Source organism: Leucoraja erinacea, chromosome 1 (genome assembly GCF_028641065.1).
Source record: "Leucoraja erinacea ecotype New England chromosome 1, Leri_hhj_1, whole genome shotgun sequence".
In the NCBI taxonomy this organism is placed as follows: Eukaryota; Metazoa; Chordata; class Chondrichthyes; order Rajiformes; family Rajidae; genus Leucoraja; species Leucoraja erinaceus.
In genome coordinates, this window is record NC_073377.1 from 69,834,036 (window position 1) to 69,859,202 (window position 25,167).

Consider the following 25,167-nt stretch of genomic DNA (forward strand, 5'->3'; position numbering starts at 1 on the left):
ATTAAATTGTTGCAGAATGGAAATGCAGATGTTGGTTTACACCGACACAAAATGCTGGAGTAACTCAGCAGGACAGGCAGCATCACAGATACTAGATAGAGCATCTTTGGGCTCCAGCATCTGGAGCATCTGGTCGCTCCAGCAGAGGTGTAGGTTTAGGTTGTCTGCGCCTGCGCACACGGCCGCCTGCCCTGCTTGGCGGCGCCGCCATGTTGCTGCTGCTGCCGCCGCTGCTGCGTCCCTTCGCCCGGTTGCACACGCCGGGGTCCGCCGCCACTCGCCGGCTCCTCCACATCAGCCGGAACCGGCGGAAGGACGGGCTGAGGACAGTCTCCTCCCAGGACAGCGGGGAGCAAACCGTGAAGGGGAATAATAATCCGCAGCGGGACAAGGTGAGACCTGGGCCCGACCAGCGCCGGTTGCGCGGTGACGTGACGTGACGTGACGCGACGCTGCATTGTGACGTCGGTGGCGCGAGCTCCACCCCGCCGCCCGCACATGCGCGTCGTCGCGTCTGCTGCCCCCTCCCCCTCCCCCACTGAATGAAATTGACACAAAGTGCTGGAGTAACTCAGCTGGTCAGGCAGCATCTGTGGAGAGAAGGAATGAATGTCCTTCTTCAGACTGAGTGGACCCACTGATGATGATGATGATGAAGAAGAAATGTCACCCATTCCTTCTCTCCAGAGATGCTGCCTGACCCGCTGAGTTATTCCAGCATTTTGTATCTAACTTCAGTGTAAACTAGCATCCGCAGTTGCTTCCTCCACACTGAATAAATGTGTGTTTGATCATGGCGTACAATTCACTGGCTGCGAGGCGAACCCATCTGGACTCACAGTCTGAAGTCTTCTTCAGTCTGAAGAAGGGTTTCGGCCCGAAATGTTGCCTATTTCCTTCACTCCATAGATGCTGCTGCACCCACTGAGTTCCTCCAGCATTTTTGTGTACCCTTTACAACATTAATGTGTTTGTGCCTTCAGTTGCCTGGAGCAATGGAATGTCTTCCTTCAGCTTCCACTTAATTCGTTATTTAAGATAATAGACAATAGGTGCAGGAGTAGGCCATTTGGCCCTTCAAGCCAGCATCGTCATTCAATCATCCCCAATCAGTACCCTGTTCCTGCCTTCTCCCCATATCCCCTGACTTCGCTATTTTTAAGAGCCCTCTTGAAAGCATCCAGAGAACCTGCCTCCACTGCCCTCTGAGGCAGAGAATTCCACAGACTCTCCACTCTCTGCGAAGAAAAAGTGTTTCCTCGTCTCCTGTGACAGTTATTTGGTTACCTGAACATTGAGAGGAGATTTTTATTTTTATTTTATTTTTAATTATTTATTTCGAACAGAATAAAATAATAAAAAGCAAGTGTGAAACAGCATACAAAAAACAAAACAAGAATTTTTATAATTTTTATAATAATATCTATAAATAAATGAAATTGTATGTGTCCGAAAAGGAGCAGGAAGAAGCCAAAGCTTATTAATTCCCACCCCTTATTCAACTGCTTGTAATAATCTTATACAAATTTGTACATATGTACACCAGCCACTATATGTACACCAAATTATTTACATTTATACACTAATCAAATATTTACAAAGCCATTGAAAGTAATCACGGAGCTTTACTTATAGTTTGTGATTGTAATTTAAAACAATTGTGCTTTTAGGCGTGTATTTTAGATCTGTAGTCTAAAGAAGGGTCTCGACCTGAAACATTGCCTATTTCCTTTGCTCCATAGATGCTGCCTCACCCACTGAGTTTCTCCAGCATTTCTTAAACAAATGTATAAAACATAATTTTATTAATTATAGATAACCAGGAGCCAACTAGTTCTGTCTTTATGGAAGAATTGATTCCCCTCTCTTTCCTATGCAAGGTCATAATTGTCATAATCTTTTCCAGGAAAACTACGATCTGTCTAAATATCCAGTTGAAAATATTAGAAATTTCAGCATAATTGCACACGTGGACCATGGGAAAAGTACACTTGCAGATAGACTTCTGGAAATAACAGGTACTTAATCTTTTGATTATTATCTTGTATCTGTACATTATGGACAGCTTGATTGTAATCATGTATAGTCATTTCGCTGACTGGATAGCAGGCATCAAAAAAGCTCATCACTGTACAATAATCAACTATACTAGGTTAATATTTACAGCAATTAATGATTTTCAAATCCATTTCGTAACATTTTTAAAAGGATAATGCCATCACAGGGCCCTCGCTTAACTTTTTTTCCCTGTTGCCAGCCGGGCAACCTTGGCAGCTTTTTAGGTTGCCAAATGACAGTTTAGGTGGTCATTTAAGATGGCTTACATGACGCGTGTGATAATGTGCTCGGACAAAGTGCGTAGTTACCAGTCGGAATTACGCTCAATGAAGCATTCAAATATTATGTCTGCTTCAAATAAAGTTACAAACTGAACATTCACCAATCAAGCCATGTTATATCCCACAACGACATGCAGCAAAATTATAAGACAGTATCTCAACTCTTTTTACACGTTGCAATTAATGCAATTTCTATTAGTTCATTCCACTTCCAAACAAAAATGTGGTTGGATTATTCAGCGTATGATCAACCTGTGTCAATAAATCCTGGACCATGGTAATATATATGCGTGCGTATAGTTGTGAATGTTGCTCATTAAATAACTACAGTACTGATACTCCATATTAAGAGCATTGATTTGCCGTTAAAATGAATTCTGTAATAACGTGTCAACGGTAGCAGTGACAATCGAACACTGCGGTTTTAATGTTTCACGTGTTCACAATATAATTAATCCATCTTTATGGATTAAAATAAATAATAACATTGGGCATTAAAGCACATTTGATTGCATTCCGTTATCAAACATAGTCAATGTTCGCTCTGAAGACATTTCCAGGACAATAGTGTCAGGGAGGGGGGTTGTGTGTGAATCAGTGCGGGGGATGGATAGATGGCGGGGGGGGGGGGGGGGGGGGGGGGGGTTAGAATGCAGTCGGTGCAGAAGGGATGGATTGAGGAAGGTGAATTAGTACGTGTTGGTTGGAGTAGGTAAAATTGTGAGGGGAGAGCACGGGGGATGTCAGTGGTGTTGAATGGGGGGGGGGGGGGTCCAGTCCGGGAGGGGTAGGGGTAGAAAAAAAAGTTGAAGAAACTCAACGGGTGAGGCAGCATCTCTGAAGAGAAGGAATGGGTGACGTTTAGGGTCGAGACCCTTCTTCAGACTGTTCCCCCCATTCTTCTTGAATGGGAGGATCAGTACAGGATGGATGGTGGGGGGGGGGGGGGGGGATCAGTGCAGGATGAATGGGGGGGGGGGGGGCTCAGTACAGTGTGGATCGGAGGGTCTGTGCAGGATGAATGGATGATCACTACAGGATGAATAAGGGGAAGGTGCAGGGTAAATGGAGAGTGGGTCAGTATGGGATTAGTACAGGATGGATGGGGGATCAGTACAGGACGGATGGAAGAGAAGTGCAGGATGGATGGGAAAGGGGTAAGTACAGGGTGAATTCGGGAACCAATGTAGTATGGATGTGGGGGGGGGGGGGGCAGGAGAATGAATGTGAGGTGGATAGGGTGATCAGCGCAGGATTAATAGATTGGGGTTGGGAGATGGGGAGGGGAGCTCAGGGGATGTCAGTGAGGACTGAAACGAGGTGGGAATGGGGATCAGTGTGGGATGTAGAGGAGGGGTCCCAGGATAAGGGGGGGGGGGAGGGGGGTGGAGGGGGCATACAAGAAGAGAGTGAGAAGGGAGGCGAGGTGGGGAGGAAGGATGGTCAGCGCTCCTTGGACAACATCGCCCCGCTGCCTTGGCCATTGGGATTTCCTCGCTACCACCTCCCTCCGCAAACAGCAAGATGCGGGGCCGAGCGGTGCAGCTCAAAGATCCCTTAGCTATAGGATCTTTGGTGCAGCTGCTTCAGAAGTGTCGGAGCGAATGACGGGTTCCGCACAGCGGCTCCATCTCCTCCTCCCTGATAGCGACCGCTGCTTCCAAACCCGCTAACGGCGATAACCGCTTTAAAAACAAGCCCTCCCGCACGCCGAGGCCTCCCTCTCCCTCCCTCCTCCTGGCCTCGGCGTGCGGGAGTGTTTTTTTTTTTTAAAGCGCTGTTAGCGGGTTTGCAAGCAGCGGCCCTTATCAGCGCGGGGGGTGGGAGGAGGAGGAGATGGAGCTGCTGCCGCTGTGCGAGGCCCGTCATGCGCTCAGACCCTTCCTCACCCCGCACCTTGTATCTTTCCCACGCAATACAGCCGTCACCGCCGACACAAAACGTCACGTTCCTTTTCTCCAGAGATGCTGCCTGACCCGCGGAGTTACTCCAGTTTTTTGTGTCTATCTTCAGTACAAACCAGTATCTGGTTGCCAAGCCGGGCAAAATGACTCGGTGTTTAGGTTGCCCGGCGGTGCTTTGAGTGGTCAGTGGCACCCGGGCAACCGTTAATTTAGAGCCCTGAATCATGGTATGCTTTAGAGATGTGCTAGTATATTACTTCAACTGCTGGTCTTTTTTATAATTTTATATTTATCTGGTGCAATTGTTCCCTGCTGAATTGAAACAGCTTACAATTATACCTTGGCCCTTCTTTGAATTATTTCATGGTGGAAGCATACTCTGAAAAGAAATAAGCTGTCAGAGATGCTGTGTAAAGGAGCTAACTATCCCTATAAGTGATCAAAATAATATGGAACTGTAAAGAACAACACAGGAAAGGGTCCTTCAACCCACACATTCTGTGTCAAACATGATGCCAAGCTAAACTAATTTCATCTGCTTGCACATAATCCATTCCCTGCACATCCATATCTATATTACTAAATTTAAGATCTTGACCGCTTTTGACTCACTGCGATGTGATTTCCGAGAGAATGCCGCCACTTATGGCCGCCATTTTTGGCCACCTTGCTCAGAGCCCCCCTCCGCCGGAGTAGACCAGAGGATTTTTCCCATTGATGAAAAATCAGAGATATTAATGTTTTTAAAAATGTCGCCATGTCTGCTGCGGTATGGTGGGGGGAGGGACTATAAAACCTGGAAGTGGTGTGCCTCACTCAGTCTCTGCAAGATGGAGGAAGGGTGAGAGTCACGTCTCTCTGAGCTCTGAATAACACTGAACACATGTCTACTCAACTGTGAGTGCTCTTAATGTGGTTTGAAAATGAAAATATTGTTGGTTTCAAGTAAAAAGGCACTGCAAATGGTTGTTTGGGGGTTTTGGTTTGAAGTAAAAAGGCACTGCAAATGGTTGTTTGGGAGGTTTGGGTTGAAGTAAAAAGGCACTGCAAAGGGTTGTTTGGGGGTTTTGGGTTGAAGTGAAAAGACACTGCAGATGGTTGCTTGGGGGTTTTGGGTTGAAGTGAAAAGGCACTGCAGATGGTTGCTTGGGGGTTTTGGGTTGAAGTAAAAGGCACTGCAAATGGTTGTTTGTCTAAACTTGACACCTTCCTGTTTGCACTATATTGATTTTAGATAAAACGCTACCACTTACGGCTGAGATTTTTGCCCGTCTTACTCAGTCCCCCTCCGCTCATCAGGTGCAAAGGATTCTTCCCATCAATGAAAAATAAAAGTGTTATTAGTGTTTTAAAAATGTTGATAATCTCTCTCCTGTCAATCACGCCATGAAGGCCACACCTTTTCCGGTGGGAGGGGGAGGGATTTTAAAACCCGGAAGTGTGGGTGTGGCTCAGTCTCTGCATGATGGGGGAGGGAGAGGTCACGACTCTGTCTGAGCTGTGAATCAACTGAACACACTGAATGTCTACTGAACTGTGAGTGTGGTGTTTTGTGTGGTTTTATGGTGGTTATATGGTGGTTATATGGTAGTTTCACCCTGCTTGAAATGGTATGAAGCTGCATTTGAATGTGGTGGCCTTGCACCCTGCATAAAATGGTATGGTATGAATGTGGTGTCTGCTTTTGAATGTGGTGGCCTTGCACCCTGCTTGAAGTGGTATGAAACTGCACTTGAATTTGGTGGCCTTGCACCCTGCTTGAAGTGGTAGGAAACAGAACCTGAATTTGGTGGCCTTGCACCCTGCTTGAAGTGGTTAGAAACTGCACTTGAATTTGTGTCCTTGCACTCTGCTTGAAATGGAATTTCAAGGAAAAGCCCCGAGTCAACTGCAAGCCCACCAGCCGTGAGTGAGCTGCCAGCACATCAGGCTTGAGGGACTGAACTGCCACCCCAAGAATCCATTTGGCCCACAATATCCATACTAGCCCTCCGGAGACCAGTAGTCCCTGCAGCCAACAACACCCATACCAGCGCTCCAGAAAGCCCCCCCCCACAGGCCACCAATGTTGAAATTGGTGGAGAGGTGGAGTATTGCGTCGGGGGACCAGCCCTCCCGTGTGATAATGGGACCCATCGGGCCCCACTTAGTCTAGTACCCGTCTAAAAGCCTCTTAAATGCTACTGTCATATGTATCTCCACCACCAACCAGGCGGTGCATACCAGGCACCCACCACCTTCTGTGTGTAAATAAAACAAGTATCCCATTCACCTTAAAGCTATGCCCTCAAGACTTTGACATTTCCACCCTGGAAAAAGGTTACAATTGTTGATCCTATCTATGTCTTTCATAATTTTATATACTTCTATCAGATCTCTCATCTGCCTGGCATTCCAGAGAAAACAATCCAAGTTTTAGTTCAAACTCTCCTTACAGCCCTTTAATTCAGGTAAACAAATCTCTGCTACACCTTCTCCAAAGCCGCTATATCCATCCAATAATATTGTGACCAGAACTGCACGCTATACTCCAAATGCAGCCTATCTACAATCTTATAATGCCTGACTTCCCAACTCTTACACCTAATGACCAGACCCATGAGGACAAACATATCATGTACCTTCGTTACCACTCTTTCTACCCTGTCCTATTAAACTTTAGACTTTAGAGATACAGCAAGGAAATTAGCCCTTTGGCCCACTGAGTCCATGCCAATCAGCAATCACCCCGTACGTTAACATTATCCTATACGCTAGAAACAATTGTATCAAAGCCAATTAACCTACAAACCTGTACGTCTTTGGAATGTGGGAAGAATCCGGAGCACCCGGAAGAAACACGGTCACAGGGAGAACGTACAAACTCCATGCAGGCAGCACCGTCAGATCATAGTCAGGATCAAGCTCTGGCCTCTGGCGCTGTAAGGCAGCAGATGTAGCACTGCAACACTGTGCTGCGCTAGTGCATAGGATAGTGCTGTTGAGGCAGTTATTAAAGCTGACCTGAATCCAATGACCAAGTCATAGTGAGTAGAAATTGGAAGAAATTTATAAAAAAAACAAACATGTTTTTAAATAATATTAATAAAAAATAAACCACCATATGAGGGCAGGTCAGTTTGTGTAAGCGTTTGGGGGGGTTTACCTTCAGTTATAAGCACATTTTGGTGGATTCGTACATTTTGAGTCACAAGCATGGTTGGCAACATTATAGAAAGAACTAAAGATAGACAACAAAAGCTGGAGTAACTGAACGGGTCAGGCAGCATCTCTGGAGAAAAGGAATAGGTGATGTTTGGGTCAAGACCCTAACATTATGTATTGGCTTAGGTTTACTGCATCTAGAAATGTATTTTAGCTGCTGTTTTAAACACAACATGCTGTAGTAATTGAGCAAATCTGTGGGGGGAATGGATAGGCAATGTTTTGGATCCTTTAGCCTCTCGTGTGTAGCTGTTTGTTCATAATAGACTTAATTTTCCCTTTACTTTTTCGATAGTATAGCATTTGAAGCTGGCAAGATGAAAGATACAAAAAAACATGTCTTAACATTTTAAATGATACATTTTTAGGGGCAATTATCAAGACTGAACACAACAAACAAGTACTAGATAAACTGCAAGTGGAACGAGAACGAGGTATTACAGTGAAAGCACAGACAGCAACTCTCTTTTACAGTCATGCAGGAAAAACCTACCTCCTAAACCTGATCGACACACCAGTAAGTTTACAAATGCCTTTGTTGATATTATTCCTCTGCTAAGGCAAAGACAATAAATATTTGATCTCAAGCTGGTCCATCTAAGATCACGTTTGTGGCTGGGTTTGTCCTGTGGTTCACAGGTGCCAAGAAATTCACACATACTCCCTATTTCAAATGCTCTATTATTCCACGTAGACTCGGGATCTTCAGACAACTGATTCAGGGCTCGAAATTAGCGGTTGCCAATGGCAACCCACAGTCGCACCGGGCAACCTAAAAGCCATGCCATTTTGCCCGGCTTGGCAAGCATCCGGAACACCTGAGCGGGCCCCCTCTCTATCTTTCTCTTTCTCTCCGTCTCCGCCCGCTGTCCGTGACTCTGGTCTCCGCCCGCTCCTCGTCCGCCGGCACGGCCGGCAGCCTTACACGTGCGCACAACCACGGGCAGCGCCAAAGATCCTATAGCGAGGATCTTTGGCCAGCCCTGCACATGTGCACTGCCACTGCAATTGGTCGGTGTCTACCACTTTCTCCCTCCCTTTGCATAGTGGGAGCAAGTGGCCATTGCTGTCCACTTGCCGCGACTGCTGAAAACCAACGCAGAGCCACTCATTCGAACTCGAGTAACTCCCTGGAGTAACTCTTGCTTCTTGGTTTCCTGGTCCTCCAAAAATATTCAAAATGTAATTTAAATAGAATTTAAACACCACCACCAAACTCTGAAAAATAACACCTTATTGCATTTTATCTGTTTATGTATTGTGTATATATATAGTCTATGGTATATAGACTCAGTGAACTTTTATCTCCTGTTCTGTATTATGTTTACATATTCTGTTGTGCTGCAGCAAGCAAGAATTTTTTTGTCCTATCTGGGACACATGACATTAAAACTCTCTTGACTCTTGACTTGGACTTAAACAAACAAAGGGTTCTTGGGGGAAACAAAGAGCTACCTTAAATTTAATTGCTTCTGGTTGGGTACCTATAATAGGGTGAAGACTATTCCATGCTTTAATTGTGCGGCAGAACTCCATGGAGCAGTCAACATTCTCTGGAGAGAATAAATTGGGTGACGTTTCGGGTAGATACCCTTCTTTAGATTTCCTCTGGTTTTAGTGTTTTAGTTTAATTTAAAGATATCCACGCCGCTGACCACCGATCACCCATGCACTAGTTCTATCCAACACATTAGCGACGTAATTCAAGAGTCAAGAGTGTTTAATTCTCATGTCTCATTGAAATCCTTACTTGCAGCAGCACAACAGAATATGTAAACATAGTACTCTGTAAACAATGTTATAAATGAGAAAACAAAACTGTGTATATTTATATATGAATACTAGACCAAGTGCAGACCCGTTGGGTCTGTTCCTCCAAAGCACGGTTGCGGTGGGGGGGGTGGCATGCGGCGTCATACGCACTAACCACCCCTCAAACACACACTAACTACCCCCCCCCTTGATATTATATTAATATTTTAAGAGAGGGGGGGTCAGAGAGAGAATGGGCAGAGAGAGAATGGGCGGAGAGAGAATGGGGAGAGACACAGAGAGAGGGGCAGAGACAGAGGGAGAGGGGGTGGAGGGGAGGAGGAGAAAATATCCAGAAAAGAGCACCTTATTTTGGAATCACCTTAAATCTAGCCCCCCAGATACCCTCCAGTTTAAAGCCCTTCAAACACAAGAGGGGAACCCAGAAAAGAGTTCCCTGTGTCAGTTGGTACTGAGACTAACTACCCCTATTCAGTTAAACCCTATCCAGTTTAACCCTGACTGGCCCCAGATCAATACTGACCCCCAATCACCAGTTAGAGTGAACCAAATTATTAAACAATGTAAATAAACGTATTTGGAACATTGGGATATAGAAACCAAAAGCCAAAGCAGATTAGAATGTTACCGTGCCCTAAAAAGAGATAATAAATTGGCAGACTATCTCTCAACTGTTAGAGACATAAATCAGAGACAGACCCTCACCAAATACAGGTTAAGTGACCACTATTTGGCAGTTGAAAAAGGAAGACAGAAGAGATTCTGGCTACCAAGAGAAAACAGAATATGCGGCCACTGTTTGACAGATGAGTTTGAAACAGAGGTGCACTTCCTCCTAAAATGCAAAACATTTGACAAAACAAGGAAAGCATACTTTGACAAATTCAGTGTGGCAACCACTGATTTTAAAGAACTAGATGATACATCAAAACTAAGAATAATCCTTGGCGAAGGAAATACGGCACATCTTGGTGCACAATACGTAACAGCATGCCATAACCTGAGAGACGGTGAATGCCCAACATGCACATATGTACGCAGACACTAATCGACATTAACTAACACTAAGAAATTAAAATTGAATTGCTAAACTTGCTATGGTGTTGTACTGCTTACAGCTACAAGAACGTGTAGCAATCAATAGAAGGGCTGCAGGCCTATTGCAATTTATGTAGAGAGACATATCTATCCATGCACTGTATACTTGTATTTATACGCATAATGATACGTAAAAAGAGTGTAAAATCGGATGTAAAATGAATGAGCTAGCAAGATGGAAAAAAATGATGGAGTTTAATGACGGAGTGCTGGCGTAGCATGGAATCAAAGGCCGAATGTGGCACCCACAAGACAGCAAGGCAAAAACACACACAGCCACACACACACACCCAGCCACAGAGTTTTAAATATAGATAGATATAACTATACACACACACACACACACAATTTCCCTCCTGGGATTAATAAAGTTCTATCGTATAGTATCGTGTGTGTAGGAAAAACTGCAGATGGTGGTTTAAACTGAAGATAGACACAAAAAGCTGGAGTAACTCAACAGGTCAGAGAAGCTCTGGACAAAAGGAAAATATTCCGTTTTGGTTTGGGTCCGAAAAAGGTTCCTGCACACCTTTGGAATGTGGAAGGAAACAAGAGCACCCGGAGAAAACTTATGTGATCAAAGTGAAAAGGGGCAAACTCCTTACTGACAGCACCCATATTCAGGATCAATTCCAGGTCTCTGGCAATTTTAGGCAGCAACTTTATGGCCAATGTACTGCCCCATAGTCTTGAACTGAATTAAAACATACAGTAGCTGTAAAGGGGGACATAGCGTCACTTAGAGATTTAAGACTGAAAATGGATAGTTTCTTTTTTTTTTAGTAACCAAAGTTATCAACGTATAATTTTTTGTGTGTTGGAAAATAAAATATAGAGGCACAGCTGGTAGACTTGCTGCCTCACACGCCAGGGATCTGTGTTCGATCCTGTCCTCGGGCACTGTCTGTGTGGAATTTGCACATTCTCTCTGCAAGCATGTAGGTTTCCTCCCACATCCCAAAGTTGCATTGGCTTTGTAGGTTAACTTGTCTCTGTAAAATTGCCCCTAATGTGTAGGGTGGGTAAGGAAAGTGGGATAACCAAACTTGTGTGAATGGGGAGAAACTCAGTGGGTGAGGCAGCATCTACGAAGTGAAGAAATAGGCGAAGCTTTGGGTCGAGACCCTTCATCAAACTGATGTGAGGGTGCAGGGGGTTGGAAGAAGAAAGGAAGAGGCAGAGACAGTGGGCTGAGGGAGAACTGGGAAGCGGAGGAGAAATCAAGGACTACCTGAAATTGGAGAAGCCAATGTTCATACCGCTAGGGTGTAAACTACCAAGCAAAATATGAGGTGGTGCTCCTCCAATATGCGCTGGGCCTCACTCTGGCCATGGAGGATGCCCAGGACAGAAAGGTCGGATTCGGAATGGGAGGGAGAGTTGAGGTGTTGAGCCAGCAGGAGATCAGGTTGGTTATTGCGAATTGAGTGTAGGTGCTGTGCAAAGCGATTGCCAAGCCTGCACTTGGTCTCACTGAGGTTGATCATACGCTGAATAATCCAACCAGAATTTTGTTTGGAAGTGGAAAGAAATAATAGAAATTGCATTCATTGCAACATGTAAAAGGAGATGAGATACTGTATTGTAATTTTGCTGCATGTCATTGTGGTATATATCATGTCTTGATTGGTGAATATGTTTCGTTTGTCACTTTATTTGAGGCAGAAATAATATATGAATGTTTCATTGACCATAATTCTGACCGGTAACTACGCACTTCGTCCGAGCACATTATCGCACGTGTCATGCAAGCCCTCTTAAATGACCACCTAAACTGTCATTTGGCAACCTAAAAAGCTGCCTTGGTTGCCCGGCTGGCAACTGGGAAAAAAAGTTAAGCGAGAGCCCTGTGATTACTTTAAATTAATTGAAATCCTTTGCCATATTTCTAGTTGGGAGATGCATACTTTGAGCTTCAGTGAATTCTTGTATTTAAGACTGGGATCATATTGGTAAAGTTATATATTGGCTTGGGTTTTCTGCATTTAGATACGTGCTTTATGCAATTGTTTGTTATTAAAAAAATTATACATTTAATTTTAAAATGTATCTTTACTCAAAAAGTAATTATTTTCTGCAGGGTCACGTGGATTTCAGCTATGAAGTTTCTCGATCATTGTCTGCTTGTCAGGGTGTTCTCTTGATAGTGGATGCCAATGAGGTAAATTGATCTGGTTGAGCTTGTATATTTATTACACTCACATTGGTACAGTGCACAAAATGTCCTTTACATCAATATATGCCAATGTGAGAATTTTATACATGGTACATTTACATACGAATACACAAGATCCATAAGAATGGCCCCTTCGCCTCACAATATTTGTACCAAACATGATGCCAAGTTAAACTAATTTCATATGTTCATGATCTATGTCCTTCTGTTCCCTGAACTTCCAAGTGCCTATCTGACCCGAAACATTTTTTTTCCTCATCTCAGTCTTAAATGACCTCCCCTTTATTCTAAGACTGTGGCCAGTGGTTCTGGACTCGCCCCACATCGGGAACATTTTTCCTGCATCTAGCTTGTCCAGTCCTTTTATAATGTTATATGTTTCTATAAGATCCCCCTCATCCTTCTCAACAACATTGATTTAAGGCATGGGAAAATAAGAGCAGGAATAGGTCACTTGACCATTCAAGTCTGCCCCACCATTAATGGCTGATACGTCCCAGGCCTCTTCTCTGCCAGTTCTCCATGGTCCCCAATTCCCTCATCTTTCAATAATTTATTCAAAAACCTTCAATAATCTTCTCCCCCCCCCCCCCCCCCCCCCCCCCCCCCCACACACACTAGGTAGAGAATTCCGGAGATTCACAGTCTTAGGTGAGAACAAGTTCGTATGCACCTCAGATTCAAACAACCACCTGCTAAACTAGTAATAACATCCTTTGGAAACATCTCAACATTTACCCCGTCTTCCCATTCAGGATCCATTTTAATTGTATTTTTTCCCCTCAGGGTATTCAAGCACAGACTGTGGCAAACTTCTTCCTTGCCTTTGAATCGCAGCTAATGATAATTCCAGTGATAAACAAGGAAAGTTTATATTTTTCTCTTTATGTTTGTTTTTATTTAAAATGCAGTGTCATATTTTCCATTAATATTTCCAAATGTAATAAAATGGTAGCCACTTGCTTTTCTTCTCGACCCAAGGCAAATATTTGTATCATTATCTCTGCAGATTGACCTCAAGCATGCAAACCCTGACAGGGTTGAAAAACAGATTGAAAAGGTCTTTGATATTCCGAAAGAAGAATGTATCAGGGTACGAATTTAGCTCTTTTTTCTTTTGTCTGGTTGTTCAATGACCCTAAGCAGTGAAAAACATTTAAAAGTTAGCCCCAAGGTGCCTGAATGTTTCAACATTTATTGTAGCTGTTTACAGCAACGCGTGGCAACACATCCCATTGATCAGTAGTCTTCATTTTATTTACAGAGCAAGTCTGTTTCTTTATATAGAACAACAGATACATTCACAATTTATCGCACAGACATTTATTTATTCCTAGTGTTATCTAAAGTAAACTAATGTAAGATGGTATCAGTCATAATGGCTTTGTAAACTAGGCATTTCCACATATAGGATGTTGTTTTGCTTCGGCACCTCAAAGATTTCATTCTCTCCTGCCAACCCTGCAATTTAGTTTAACAGTGACAGTATATAATTATTGATATTGAAAGTCAACACCATTGCCCATATTGCAGTGCCTGAGCTAAAATACGGGTCAGGATTTGTTTTGCTCCATGAAGTGTACCTTAATCCATCTTGCAAAAATAGCTGCAGACTCCAGTTGACTCCATTTAAAAACGAAGGAATTTGATTCAGCAAGGTGAAGCAGAGTTCAGGAATTCTGAAAGCAGTTTGTAGTACAGGTGCACAACCTTTTATCCGAAAGCCTTGGGACCAGACACTTGTCGGATTTCGGACATTTTCGGATTTCAGAATGGAAGATTTTTAGCGTAGATTAGGTAGGTAGCGCGGGCGGCTTGAAAAGTCTGGAGCTGCTGCCTCCTCCCGGGTGACCGGGAGACTCATTGCATAAATGTTAGTCAGTTAGTTTGGAGGGATTTTATGTGGTGGTGGTGGAGTCGGGGTGAAGGGGGAAACTTTAATTCTTAGTCCCCTACCTGGTCGGCGACTCCCAACCTCGCGGAGCTGGGGGCTCCGTCCGGCTGCGGGCGGCACCGGTTGGAGCTCCGACCCCGGCAACTCTACCCCTGGCTGCGAGGCGCTCCAAATCCAGCGCCGCCCGCGGCCGGACGTCCCAGCTCTGGGAATGTCGGGAGTCGCTGGGATACCAGCGGGGAGCGGGCAATGCCTTACCGGGTCGCCGTGCGGCAAGCTCCGGAGCGCTGTGGCCGCCGACACACAACATCGCGGAGCGTCGCTGGATTTGGAGCCGCGGAGTTGGGGGCTCCGTCCGGCCGCGGGCGGCGCCAGTTGGAGCTCCAACCCCGGCAACTCTACCCCTGGCTGCGCGGCTCCAAATCCAGCGACGCTCCGCGATGTTGTGTGTCGACGGCCACAGCGCTCCGGAGCTTGCCGCACGGCGACCCGGTAAGGCATTGCCCGCTCCCCCCGCTGGTTTCCCAGCGCTGCGACGCTGCCGACTCCCGACATTTGCGGAGCTGGGGCGTCCGGCCGCGGGCCGCGCTGGATTTGGAGCGCCCCGCAGCCAGGGGTAGAGTTGCCGGGGTCGGAGCTACAACTGGCGCCGCCCGCAGCCCCAACGGCCACAGCGCTGCGGAGCTTACTGCACAGCGACCCGGTAAGGCATTGACCGCTCCCCGCCTCTCCGACCAGGTAGGGGACTAAGAATTAAAGTTTACCCCTTCACCCCCCTTCACATAAAAGCCCTCCAAACTAACTGACTAACATTTAAGCAATGATTTACAGATGTTTAAGCGTCTCCCGGTCTCCAGGGCGGAGGCAGCCGCTACAGTAGTACAGACCTGGGTTGACCGTGGGTCGTTTTGGGTCAAGTTTGGCGCCAAACGCGAGCTTTGGTGCGCAGACGACATCTGGAAAAAATGGCCGGTTTTCGGAGCTTTTCGGTTTCTGGAACACCGGATAAAAGGTTGTGCACCTGTATCTTTAAGGGTCTGTCCCACTTGTGTGTCCTTGGCACGCAAATTACGTGACCTTGTGGTCGCGTTGAGGCGCATGGGCATCGTATGGCCGCGTGGGGGGCGGTCCCACTGAGAAGCGCGGAAGAGTATGTAGTTGTGTGCGACAGTTTTATAGCGAACAAAATCTTCACGCGCCAACAGCCTGTCGCGTAACTGACTGACAAAGTGGGACAGGCCCAAGATCCTGGCGTGACGCAACGTCTCACCTCCAACAGCAGCAGAAGCAGGCAAACGATTGCCGAACTCGGCCTGCGGCTCACGGCCGTTGCGGTATGGATCCTCCCCCATTTCTACTCCCAGAGCGGGGCCAAGAAAATTGAAGATGGAAACAAAATGCAGGAGTAACTCAACGGGACCGGCAGCACCTCTGGAGAGAAGCAATGAGTGACGTTTCGGGTCAAGACCCATCTTTTTAGATTAAAGGAGAGTCTCGACACGAAACATCACCCATTGCTTCTCTCCAGAGATGCTGCCGGTCCTGCTGAGTTATTCCGGCTTTGTGTCCATCTCCAAATGACGTCACGCGCTCCAGAAGGCTGTGTGTACGCATGAAATCGCACGCGACTTTCGCGGGACCGTCGCGGCTCAATGCTACCACGAGGTCGCATAATGTGCGTGCCAAGGACACGCAAGTGGGACAGGCCCTTTACTAAATACTTTAATTCTTACAGATTTCAGCCAAACTAGGAACAAATATAGATCGAGTTTTGGAAGCAGTTGTTGAAAAGATTCCACCGTAAGTATGACTTATTTTAGTGTGTTACTGATATTAATAACATGCTTCGCTTATCCTCTAGTCAGCATGGATTTACGAAGGGAAAATCATGCTTGACTAATCTTCTGCAATTATTTGAAGATGTAACTAGGAAAATGGACACGGGAGAACCAGTGGATGTAGTGTACCTGGACATTCAGAAAGCATGTGATAAGGTCCCACATAGGAGATTAGTGGGCAAAATTAGGGCACATGGTATTGGGGGTAGAGTGCTGACATGGATAGAGAAGTGGTTGACAGACAGGAAACAAAGAGTGAGGATTAACGGGTCCCTTTCAAAATGGCAGGCAGTGATTAGTGGGGTACTGCAAGGCTCGGTGCTGGGACCGCAGCTATTTACAATGTACAACAATGATTTGGATGAAGGGATTCAAAGTAACATTAGCACATTTGCAGATGACACAAAGCTGGGTGGCAGTGTGTACTGTGTGGAGGATGCTATGAGAATGCAGGGTGACTTAGACAGGTTGGGGGAGAGGGCAGATAAATGGCAAATGAAGCTTAATGCAGATAAATGTGAGATTATCCACTTTGGTAGCAAAAACAGGAAGGCAGATTACTATCTAAATAGTCAAATTGGGAAAAGGGGAAGTACAACGGGATCTGGGGGGTCCTTGTTCATCAGCCTATGAAAGCAAGCATGCAGGTACAGCAGGCAGTGAAGAAAGTGAATGGCATGTTGGCCTTTATAACAAGAGGACTCAGATATAGGAGCAAAGAGGTCCTTCTGCAGTTGTATAGAGCCCTAGTGAGACCACACCTGGAGTATTGTGTGCAGTTTTGGTCCCCTAATTTGAGGAAGGACATTCATGCTATTGAGGGAGTGCAGCGTAGGTTTACAAGGTTGATTCCCAGGATGGCAGGACTGGGAGAATGCTGAGAGAATGTACAATCTGCAGTTTAGAAGGATGAGAGGGATCTCATTGAAACATATCTATGTATATTACTAAAAGTCTGATCTTGACCGATTTTGGCTCGCTGTGGTGTGATTTCCGAGAGAACGGCGCCACCTACGGCCGTCATTTTTGGCCACCTCGCTCAGAGCCCCCCCCCCTTCCGGGACCGGCGGCAGGGGGGCGGGACTATAAAACCCGGAAATTTAGTCCCTTACTCAGTCTCTGCCAGACCCAGGAAGCGAGAGGGTCATGGTTCCCTGAGCTGCGAATAACACTGAACGCACGTCTACTCCACGGTGAGTCCCCTCGATGCGGCTGTAAGGTGGCTGCTGCCCAATTGTTTGCATCGCCTTTTAAAAAAGTTTGTGTTCACAAAATGAATTTTGGTTGTCGGGTGGCTGCAGCCAAATTGTTTGCCTTGGCTTGGCTTTTAAAATCGTTGCAACAGAGAGTTGTGCGTCTGTGGAATTCCCTGCCTCAGAGGGCGGTGGAGAAGGCAGGGACGGGTACTGATTGGGGATGATCAGCCATGATCACATTAAATGGCGGTGCTGGCTCGAAGGGCCGAATGGCCTTTTCCTGCATCTAATGTCTATTGTCTATTGCCTATAAATGGGGTTCCTATCACAAGCAACATGATTACTTCCAGAATGGCTACATGCCGATTGTAAAAATCATAAGGTCATAAGGAATAGTAGTAAAATTAGGCCGTTCGACCCATTGTCTACTCAGCCATTCAGTCATGGCTGATCTATACTCTCTCTCCTAACCCCATTCTCCTGCCTTCCCCCTATAACCTCTGACTGTCAGTGAGGGTTGATTTTAATGCCATCATGTTTCTTATAAATCAGCAACGTTGGTTGATAAACATGTTTCTGAAATGTGTGCAATGACTTCATTGATATATTGTGATTACATGCCTTACATCTGCCTTGCATCTGCCTTACATATGCCTTACATATGCCTTACATCTGCCTTACATCTGCCTTACATATGCCTTACATCTGCCTTTAGTCAAATATGATAGAGCTGTTGTTCTTGGCTGATGGTGAAAACCCAATATTGAACAGAGGCGACATATTGATTTGCAGAGGGGCAATGGATGACTACTGTGGGGGTAAAACTAACATATTAGTACATAATATTGATGTTAAGCAGAGGTTTGCGAACATGGAGAAAACAAATTGAATTGCTATTTGTCACTTAATGAACAAGAGAGAAGTATAAAAATGTTAAACTTTATGAGTAGATGAAGCATAACATTCTAACATAATTATTCTAACATCAATATAATGGCAAATGGTGTTATTACAATTATACAGCTTTTGATGAATGAATGCACATAAATATTTTAGAATCAAAATGGCATTTTCTAGTTCACCTTTGAACATTGGCCGTGCTCATGTGCTCTCTCAATCCTCATGTCAAATTACAGTAAACTAAATAAATTGAAACCTGGTTTGTTTGAGTTGTATTATTAATGTATACAGCAGAACATTTGTCATAAAACACCTATAACACACGACTGAGTAACCAAATCAAAGTAGATTCTTGTTCTTAATTGCTCCATGTATTTGAAGAACGTTTTATATAGTTATTGATTGACTCTGCAAACTTCAGTTCAAGAAGGATTACAGAGATAGGCAATAACTGCAACTCTTACAACCTCACCCCGAATGTACAGAATTGAATTCCAAACATAATTTAAAGTACAATGATTCACATCTATTAAATTGTGAATATATTGAGTAAATGTGCCATTTTCTTGAAATGGAATGAAATTACATTTTGATAGCACTGTAAATTTGATCAGATATTACAGCAGATGATGTACCTTATTGATCACTATGACTGTAACAGCTTCCAGTCATAATAATAGCAAATCTATTAGAATTTGTAGTTATTACTGTTTCAGTCTGATGGCAGCCTTTGGAGCCCCCACTTCCACAAAGGCAGCAATCCAAAAGCTATTGACAGTCGCACCCTACTGCTCCAGAATGTGCGCAGATGGAATTACGTGTTGTGAATTTCATCTACTTTTATACTATCGTTGCATGAAACAGCCTAGTTCAATCAGGAATAAGTTGAGTTTTTAATTGTCATAATCATCATTGAACTGTCTTGTTGACCACTCTCTAAAAACACGACTTGGAGCCTCATAACCACACGCAAAAAAATAAAAATGCGGGGAATTAATTTAAAAAATCAATCATATTCTGATTTTTTTTTCCTTCTCTGTTCGCTCTGGGATCTTTGTATTCCTTGCTTGTCTCACAGTGAGCATTCTTAAATTTGATTCACTGATTAGCATGTCTGCTGTTGCTGGATAGCACAGATAATTTGTTAAAAACTTTCAACTGAAAGTGACATTTGGAGAAGATGACCTGAGCACCCAGAACCTGATTAAAAAAATGCCTGGGTATCTTTACACCAGGTTTATGGCAAGTACCATTTCTTTGCTGCTGAATGCAAAATCTATGTCATCATTTATCAGATGATCTAATGTGAGGTGGTTTAACCACACCATGAGAACCTTGGTCTCAGTCTGCTGTTAAGCTATTTTTAATCTCTGTCATTGTTATATTTTTGTTTAAAATTTGTTTCATTTTTTAGCATCTGTATTAAAATTGACAGAATAAAATAATTACAAAGTACTTTCTCATTTCAGGCCTCGTGCAAACATTTCAGATCCAATGAGAGCTTTGGTGTTCGACTCCACCTATGACCATTATAGAGGAGTTATAGCCAGCATTGCACTCTTTGATGGATTGGTGCAAAAGGGGGACAAAATAATGTCATCTTACACCAAGAAAGTGTATGAAGTTAATGAAGTCGGAATCCTAAGGCCCGATCAGTACCCAGTAGAACAGCTGTAAGGAATTTGCAGTTTCAATTTCATGTTCATAAATATTATGTTAGTAATTCTAAAAAATGACTTGCTTTATGTAGTGCCTCCCACAACCTTGAGATGTTGTAAGACACAGTATATTCAATGAAATACTTCTATAATGTTGCTGTGGTAATGTATAAATATTTGTGTTACCATAGATATTAATGTAATAATTACCAGATAATTATTTCTTGTGAAGATAACACAGTCATACAGCATGGAAACAGGCCCTTTGGCCCAATTTCCCCATGCCGACCCTTCTTCACTAGCCCCACCTGCCGCATTTGACCCATACCCCTTTAAACTTTTCCTATCCATGTACCTGTCTACATTGGCATTAGAATTGGCCAGGACAGGGAGGTCAATTCTCTTGATTATTTTTGTAAAGCTACCATTGTATTGGATTTACCTGAACGAGCAGAAGGACCATTATCGCTGTGCAGTCGGATCTGAAAGATTACACTTTGTACAGTATAGGCTCACCTGAGTAGCTGTACAGGAATGTAATTCTCGCTGAACATTACAGCCCAGTTGCCAGATCCATAGCAATGTAACCATGCTTTCTGTAACTTAAAGGTGTGCTGGACAAGTGGGTTACTTGGTAGCTGGAATGAAGGATGTGAAGGAAGCACAGATTGGAGACACCCTTTATTTACAGAAACATCCTGTGGAGCCACTAGCTGGGTTCAAACCTGCCAAACCAATGGTCTTTGCAGGTAAGGAACGTGGTATTTCTGCATTTCGGTTAAGAAAAAGCAACTAATGCACAAACTTGCATCTTAGAATATTTTTCATATTAGAATCCGTAGATTTTCTTGCCCCTTAGACAGTTGGTGATTTATGTATTTGATAATATTTTTCAATGTTAAATTATTATTTTTAAAACATTTTTTTTAACTGGTCTGTAGTGTTACTAAATGTTCAGCAGGGGGCAGCACCTCACCCACCTCTCAAACATTTCTGGGAATGCCATTCTGAAGTATTGCAGCCATGCTGAAACAAACAGCAAAGCACTTGGTTAGCCAGCAATCTTAAACCAGTGAATGTTCTTCCCCATTATATTCAACCCCAGGACTTTACACTAATATCTGACGGTCAACAGTACTGTACTGTATGGTATGGAGTTAGATGTGGCCCTTGTGGCTAAGGGATCAGGGGGTATGGAGAGAAGGCAGGTACAGGATACTGAGTTGGATGATCAGCCATGATCATATTGAATGGCGGTGCAGGCTCGAAGGGCCGAATGGCCTACTCCTGCACCTATTTCTATGTTTCTATTTAGGATGGACCCCATTTAACAGAGACATCAAAATAATAAAATAAACTCAAAACATAGTACAGGATTGTTGTGATTAAATTTTTGAAAAGATCAATTATTAAGAATATAATCAAATATGTAGGGGGGGGGGGGTATTTGGCAGAGAAAACTAGTGACATATAAAGCCAGAGGCAGCGGATATGGGTGGAAGGGGAGAGGGGAAAGAGGGAGGATAAAAGGGGAATATGAGACTTGGGGATGGGAGTTGAGCGTACGGAGGAGAGGAAAGGAGCAGTGTGAAAGAAATGTGTGTGCACCGCGGGGTGAGGGGGAAAGAGGATATTGCTTGAAATAGGAGAATTCAATGCTCGTACCGTTGGGTTGTAAGCGGAATATGAGGTGCTGTTCCTCTAATTTGCATGTGGCTTCACTCTGGCATTGGGCAGAAAGATTGTTGTGGGATTGGGAAGGAAAATTGAAATGGTTAGCAACCAGGAGCTCCCAACAGGCCTTGGCAGACCGAGGGCAAGTGTTTGGACAAATTGCCTAGTCTCCACTTGGTCGCACCAAGTCAAATAGGCCACATTGTGAGCACCAAAGGTAGTAGGCAAGATTTGATATGGAAGGTGAACCTGGAAGGGCTGCTGAGGTCCATGGATGGAAGTGAAAGAAGAGCTGTCAGGAAATCTCCTTCAGTTGCTAGGGAAAGTACCTAGGGAAGGGGCAGGCAGGGTGGGGAGGAATGAGTGAACCAAGGAGTTGCAGAGGGTGTGGTCTCTATGTAAAGTGGAAAGGAATACGGATGGGAAGATGTGCCTGGCGGTGGAAATGTTGGAGAATGACATGTATTGAAGGGTCCCGAACTGAAACATCATGTCATGTTTTGCACCCCAACTTCTTGCACAAGTGGAATATGATGTCCCAAACTTCTGGACTAATTTCCCTGATTGATGAAGGTCAGTGTGCCAAAAGCCCCCTTCACCACACTATCTACTTGTGACATCAATTTTAAGGAACTGTGTACGTACTCCTGGATCCCACAGCACTTCCCAGAACCCTACCATTCACATTTAAGGCCCTGCTCTGGGTTGACCTCCCAAAAGATTACACCTCACACTTATTTGAATTAAATCTCATTTGCCATTCCTCAGCCCACTTGCCCAGCTGTAATTCTTGATAACCATCTTCATTGTCTGCAATACTACCTATTTTAGTGCCATCCATTCACAAACATACCTTGTACAGTCTCGTCAATTAGAATGCAGTAATGAGTTTAGTATTCTGACCCTTTTAATGGTTTAATTTCCAAGGAATGTACCCTATTGACCAATCTGAGTATACCAACTTAAGGAAAGCGGTGGAGAAGTTGACACTGAATGATTCCAGTGTGACAGTTCACCGGGATAGCAGCCCAGCCTTGGGGGCTGGCTGGAGGTAAGTGGGAAGATTGTTACGTTCATTTTTGGCTTGTCATCATTTTTATTTCAATACTGTTCTTCTCAGTACATATTGAACTAAGTCTCAGCAAAGGATTGTTGGTGGTCTCCAGCATTTATTTCGGTAGAATGTGCTTACCAATATTAAGAAATGGAGAGTTGTTTGGATAAATTTAAATTAAACAGAGTTATTGCACCAAGGGCATTAATTGTTTTTCAGACTTTAAAAAAATCAGCCTCTACATCTTCCACTGACATGATGCTACTTGAACCTTCATTTAAAACAGTATTTCTGATTTATGAAAAGTAAATGACTGGGTTTGTACATGGTTCCTTTTCATATTTTATAGGTCTTTGTACTTTACTGGAAGGAACAACTCAACTTAATTAGATATAGATAACGTAGGTCACAATTTAACTGAGTGTGACATGTGATTAAATTGTGATCGGTGCATATTTTGGAAATAAGGACTTCGAGGCTTCTGTTTGTGTATCTACAATTTTTTAAATTTTGGAATAAAAACAGAATTCTGTTTTATTAGCAGATGGAAATGATAGAGGAGGGATAAATGGTCCTTGTCAGGTTGGTAGGCCGTGCCTAATGAGACACCACAAGGATCAGTGCTTGGGACCAAACTATTCGCAATCTACTTCGATGACTTGACTTAGGGGACTAAATGCTTCATTTCCGAGCTTGCTAATGAAACAAAACTAAGCAGGAAATTGACCAGTGATAACGATGCAAAGAGGCATCGAGAAATATAGGTTGGCTAAGTTCATGGACAACAAGTGCAGGAAGGAACTGCAGATGCTGGTTTATATCGAAGATAGACACAAAATGCTGGAATAACTCAGCGGGACAGGCAGCATCTCTGGAGAGAAGGAATGGGTAATTGAGAGAAGACTGTCTGAAGAAGGCACTCGACCAAAAAACATCACCCATTCCTTCTCTCCAGAGATGCTGCCTATTTACATGGACAACAATATGGCAGATGGAATACAATGTGGAAAAATAAGAAATTATCTGCTTCATTACAAAAAACAGAACTGCTGAGTATTTTTAAATAATAAGATTCAAAATTGTTAATGTTCTAAAGGACCGCACATACATCACTGACTGGTAACATGCAAGCTGCAGGCAAATAGAATAGTAGCTCAAATTGGTTTTACAGAAGTAAAGACATGATACTGAAATTATATAGGATGTTGGTAGTAAATTGGTAGTAAAAAGTTGGTAGTAAAAAGGAAGATTGCTCCCGATGTTGGGGAAGTCCAGGACAAGGGGTCACAGCTTAAGGATAAGGGGGAAATCATTTAAAACCGAGATGAGAAGAACTTTTTTCACACAGAGAGTGGTGAATCTCTGGAACTCTCTGCCGCAGAGGGTAGTCGAGGCCAGTTCATTGGCTATATTTAAGAGGGAGTTAGATGTGGCCCTTGTGGCTATGGGGATCAGAGGGTATGGAGAGAAGGCAGGTACGGGATACGGAGTTGGATGATCAGCCATGATCATATTGAATGGCGGTGCAGGCTCGAAGGGCCGAATGGCCTACTCCTGCACCTAATTTCTATGTTTCTAAATATCCTTGAGCTATTGTGTACAGTTTTGATCTCCTTACCCTTCAAAAACATCATCTACTTGCTGCAGAGAAAGTTATCATAGATTCTCCAGACTGATTCCTGGGGTGGCAGGTCTGTCTTATGAGGAGAGATGGAGTATGTAAAAGCCTCTTAAATAACATATTGTATCTGCTTTCACTACCACTCCAGGCAGCTCATTCCAGGTATCTCATGAGCCTGTCCCACTTAGGTGACTGCAGGAGACTATGCAGTCGCCACATGTTCGCGGGTGGTTGCCGGGAAGTCGTCTTCATGGTCGTGAGGAGTTACATAGAAACATAGAAACATAGAAATTAGGTGCAGGAGTAGGTCATTCGGCCCTTCAACCTGCACCACCATTCAATATGATCATGGCTGATCATCCAACTCAGTATCCCGTACCTACCTGAGCTCCCGCATCATGGGAACTAGTCGCAGTCTCATTATGGTCACTGCAAATTTTTCAGCGTATTGAAAAATTAGCGGCGACCAGAATGAAGCCGCCATGGAGAGTAGCGAGAATTCTCGTGCCGTAGGTGGGTAGCCAGGAGGTCGAAGGTTCTCGTAGATTGTAGACAGTGCTGACTGGTGAATTTTGTTGGCTCATTGCGGAAAAAAAATGTAAGCAGTAGTTACGTAAATGTAACCAAGGATAACTGACCGGTAACATTAATGTCCCCCGAGCTACACAGCCGTGTATCTCTGGCATCTTAAAAGTTGTCGCAATTCCTTCTCCCCCCTCCCCCTCCTTCTTTTAAAGGACTTACTTAAGAAGGACAAGACTTTAACCGTCTTGGCTTTGCACCGTGTGAATTTCACTCAGACCGCGCTCTCCCCCCGCTTGCCCTGTGCCCTGCCTGC

General features: G+C 44.2%; 1 protein-coding gene across 4 annotated transcripts in view; it reads left to right on the forward strand.

Moving 5' to 3' along the window:
- The first annotated feature begins 130 nt into the window (after positions 1–130).
- The window catches only part of guf1 (GTP binding elongation factor GUF1), a 50,518-nt gene continuing 25,481 nt past the window's right edge, over positions 131–25,167 (forward strand). For 2 of the 4 annotated variants that reach the window (XM_055636796.1, XM_055636807.1), the window contains exons 1-10: positions 131–392; positions 1,907–2,018; positions 7,816–7,964; positions 12,399–12,479; positions 13,281–13,356; positions 13,502–13,587; positions 16,124–16,188; positions 19,792–19,995; positions 20,590–20,729; positions 22,582–22,705. In XM_055636796.1, coding sequence (XP_055492771.1) covers positions 210–392; positions 1,907–2,018; positions 7,816–7,964; positions 12,399–12,479; positions 13,281–13,356; positions 13,502–13,587; positions 16,124–16,188; positions 19,792–19,995; positions 20,590–20,729; positions 22,582–22,705 — 1,220 coding nt within the window. In that variant the 5' untranslated portion in view covers positions 131–209. Of the gene's footprint in view, positions 393–1,906; positions 2,019–7,815; positions 7,965–12,398; positions 12,480–13,280; positions 13,357–13,501; positions 13,588–16,123; positions 16,189–19,791; positions 19,996–20,589; positions 20,730–22,581; positions 22,706–25,167 lie in introns of those variants that run through there. The other 2 variants (XM_055636803.1, XM_055636812.1) reach the window with 2 other exon arrangements.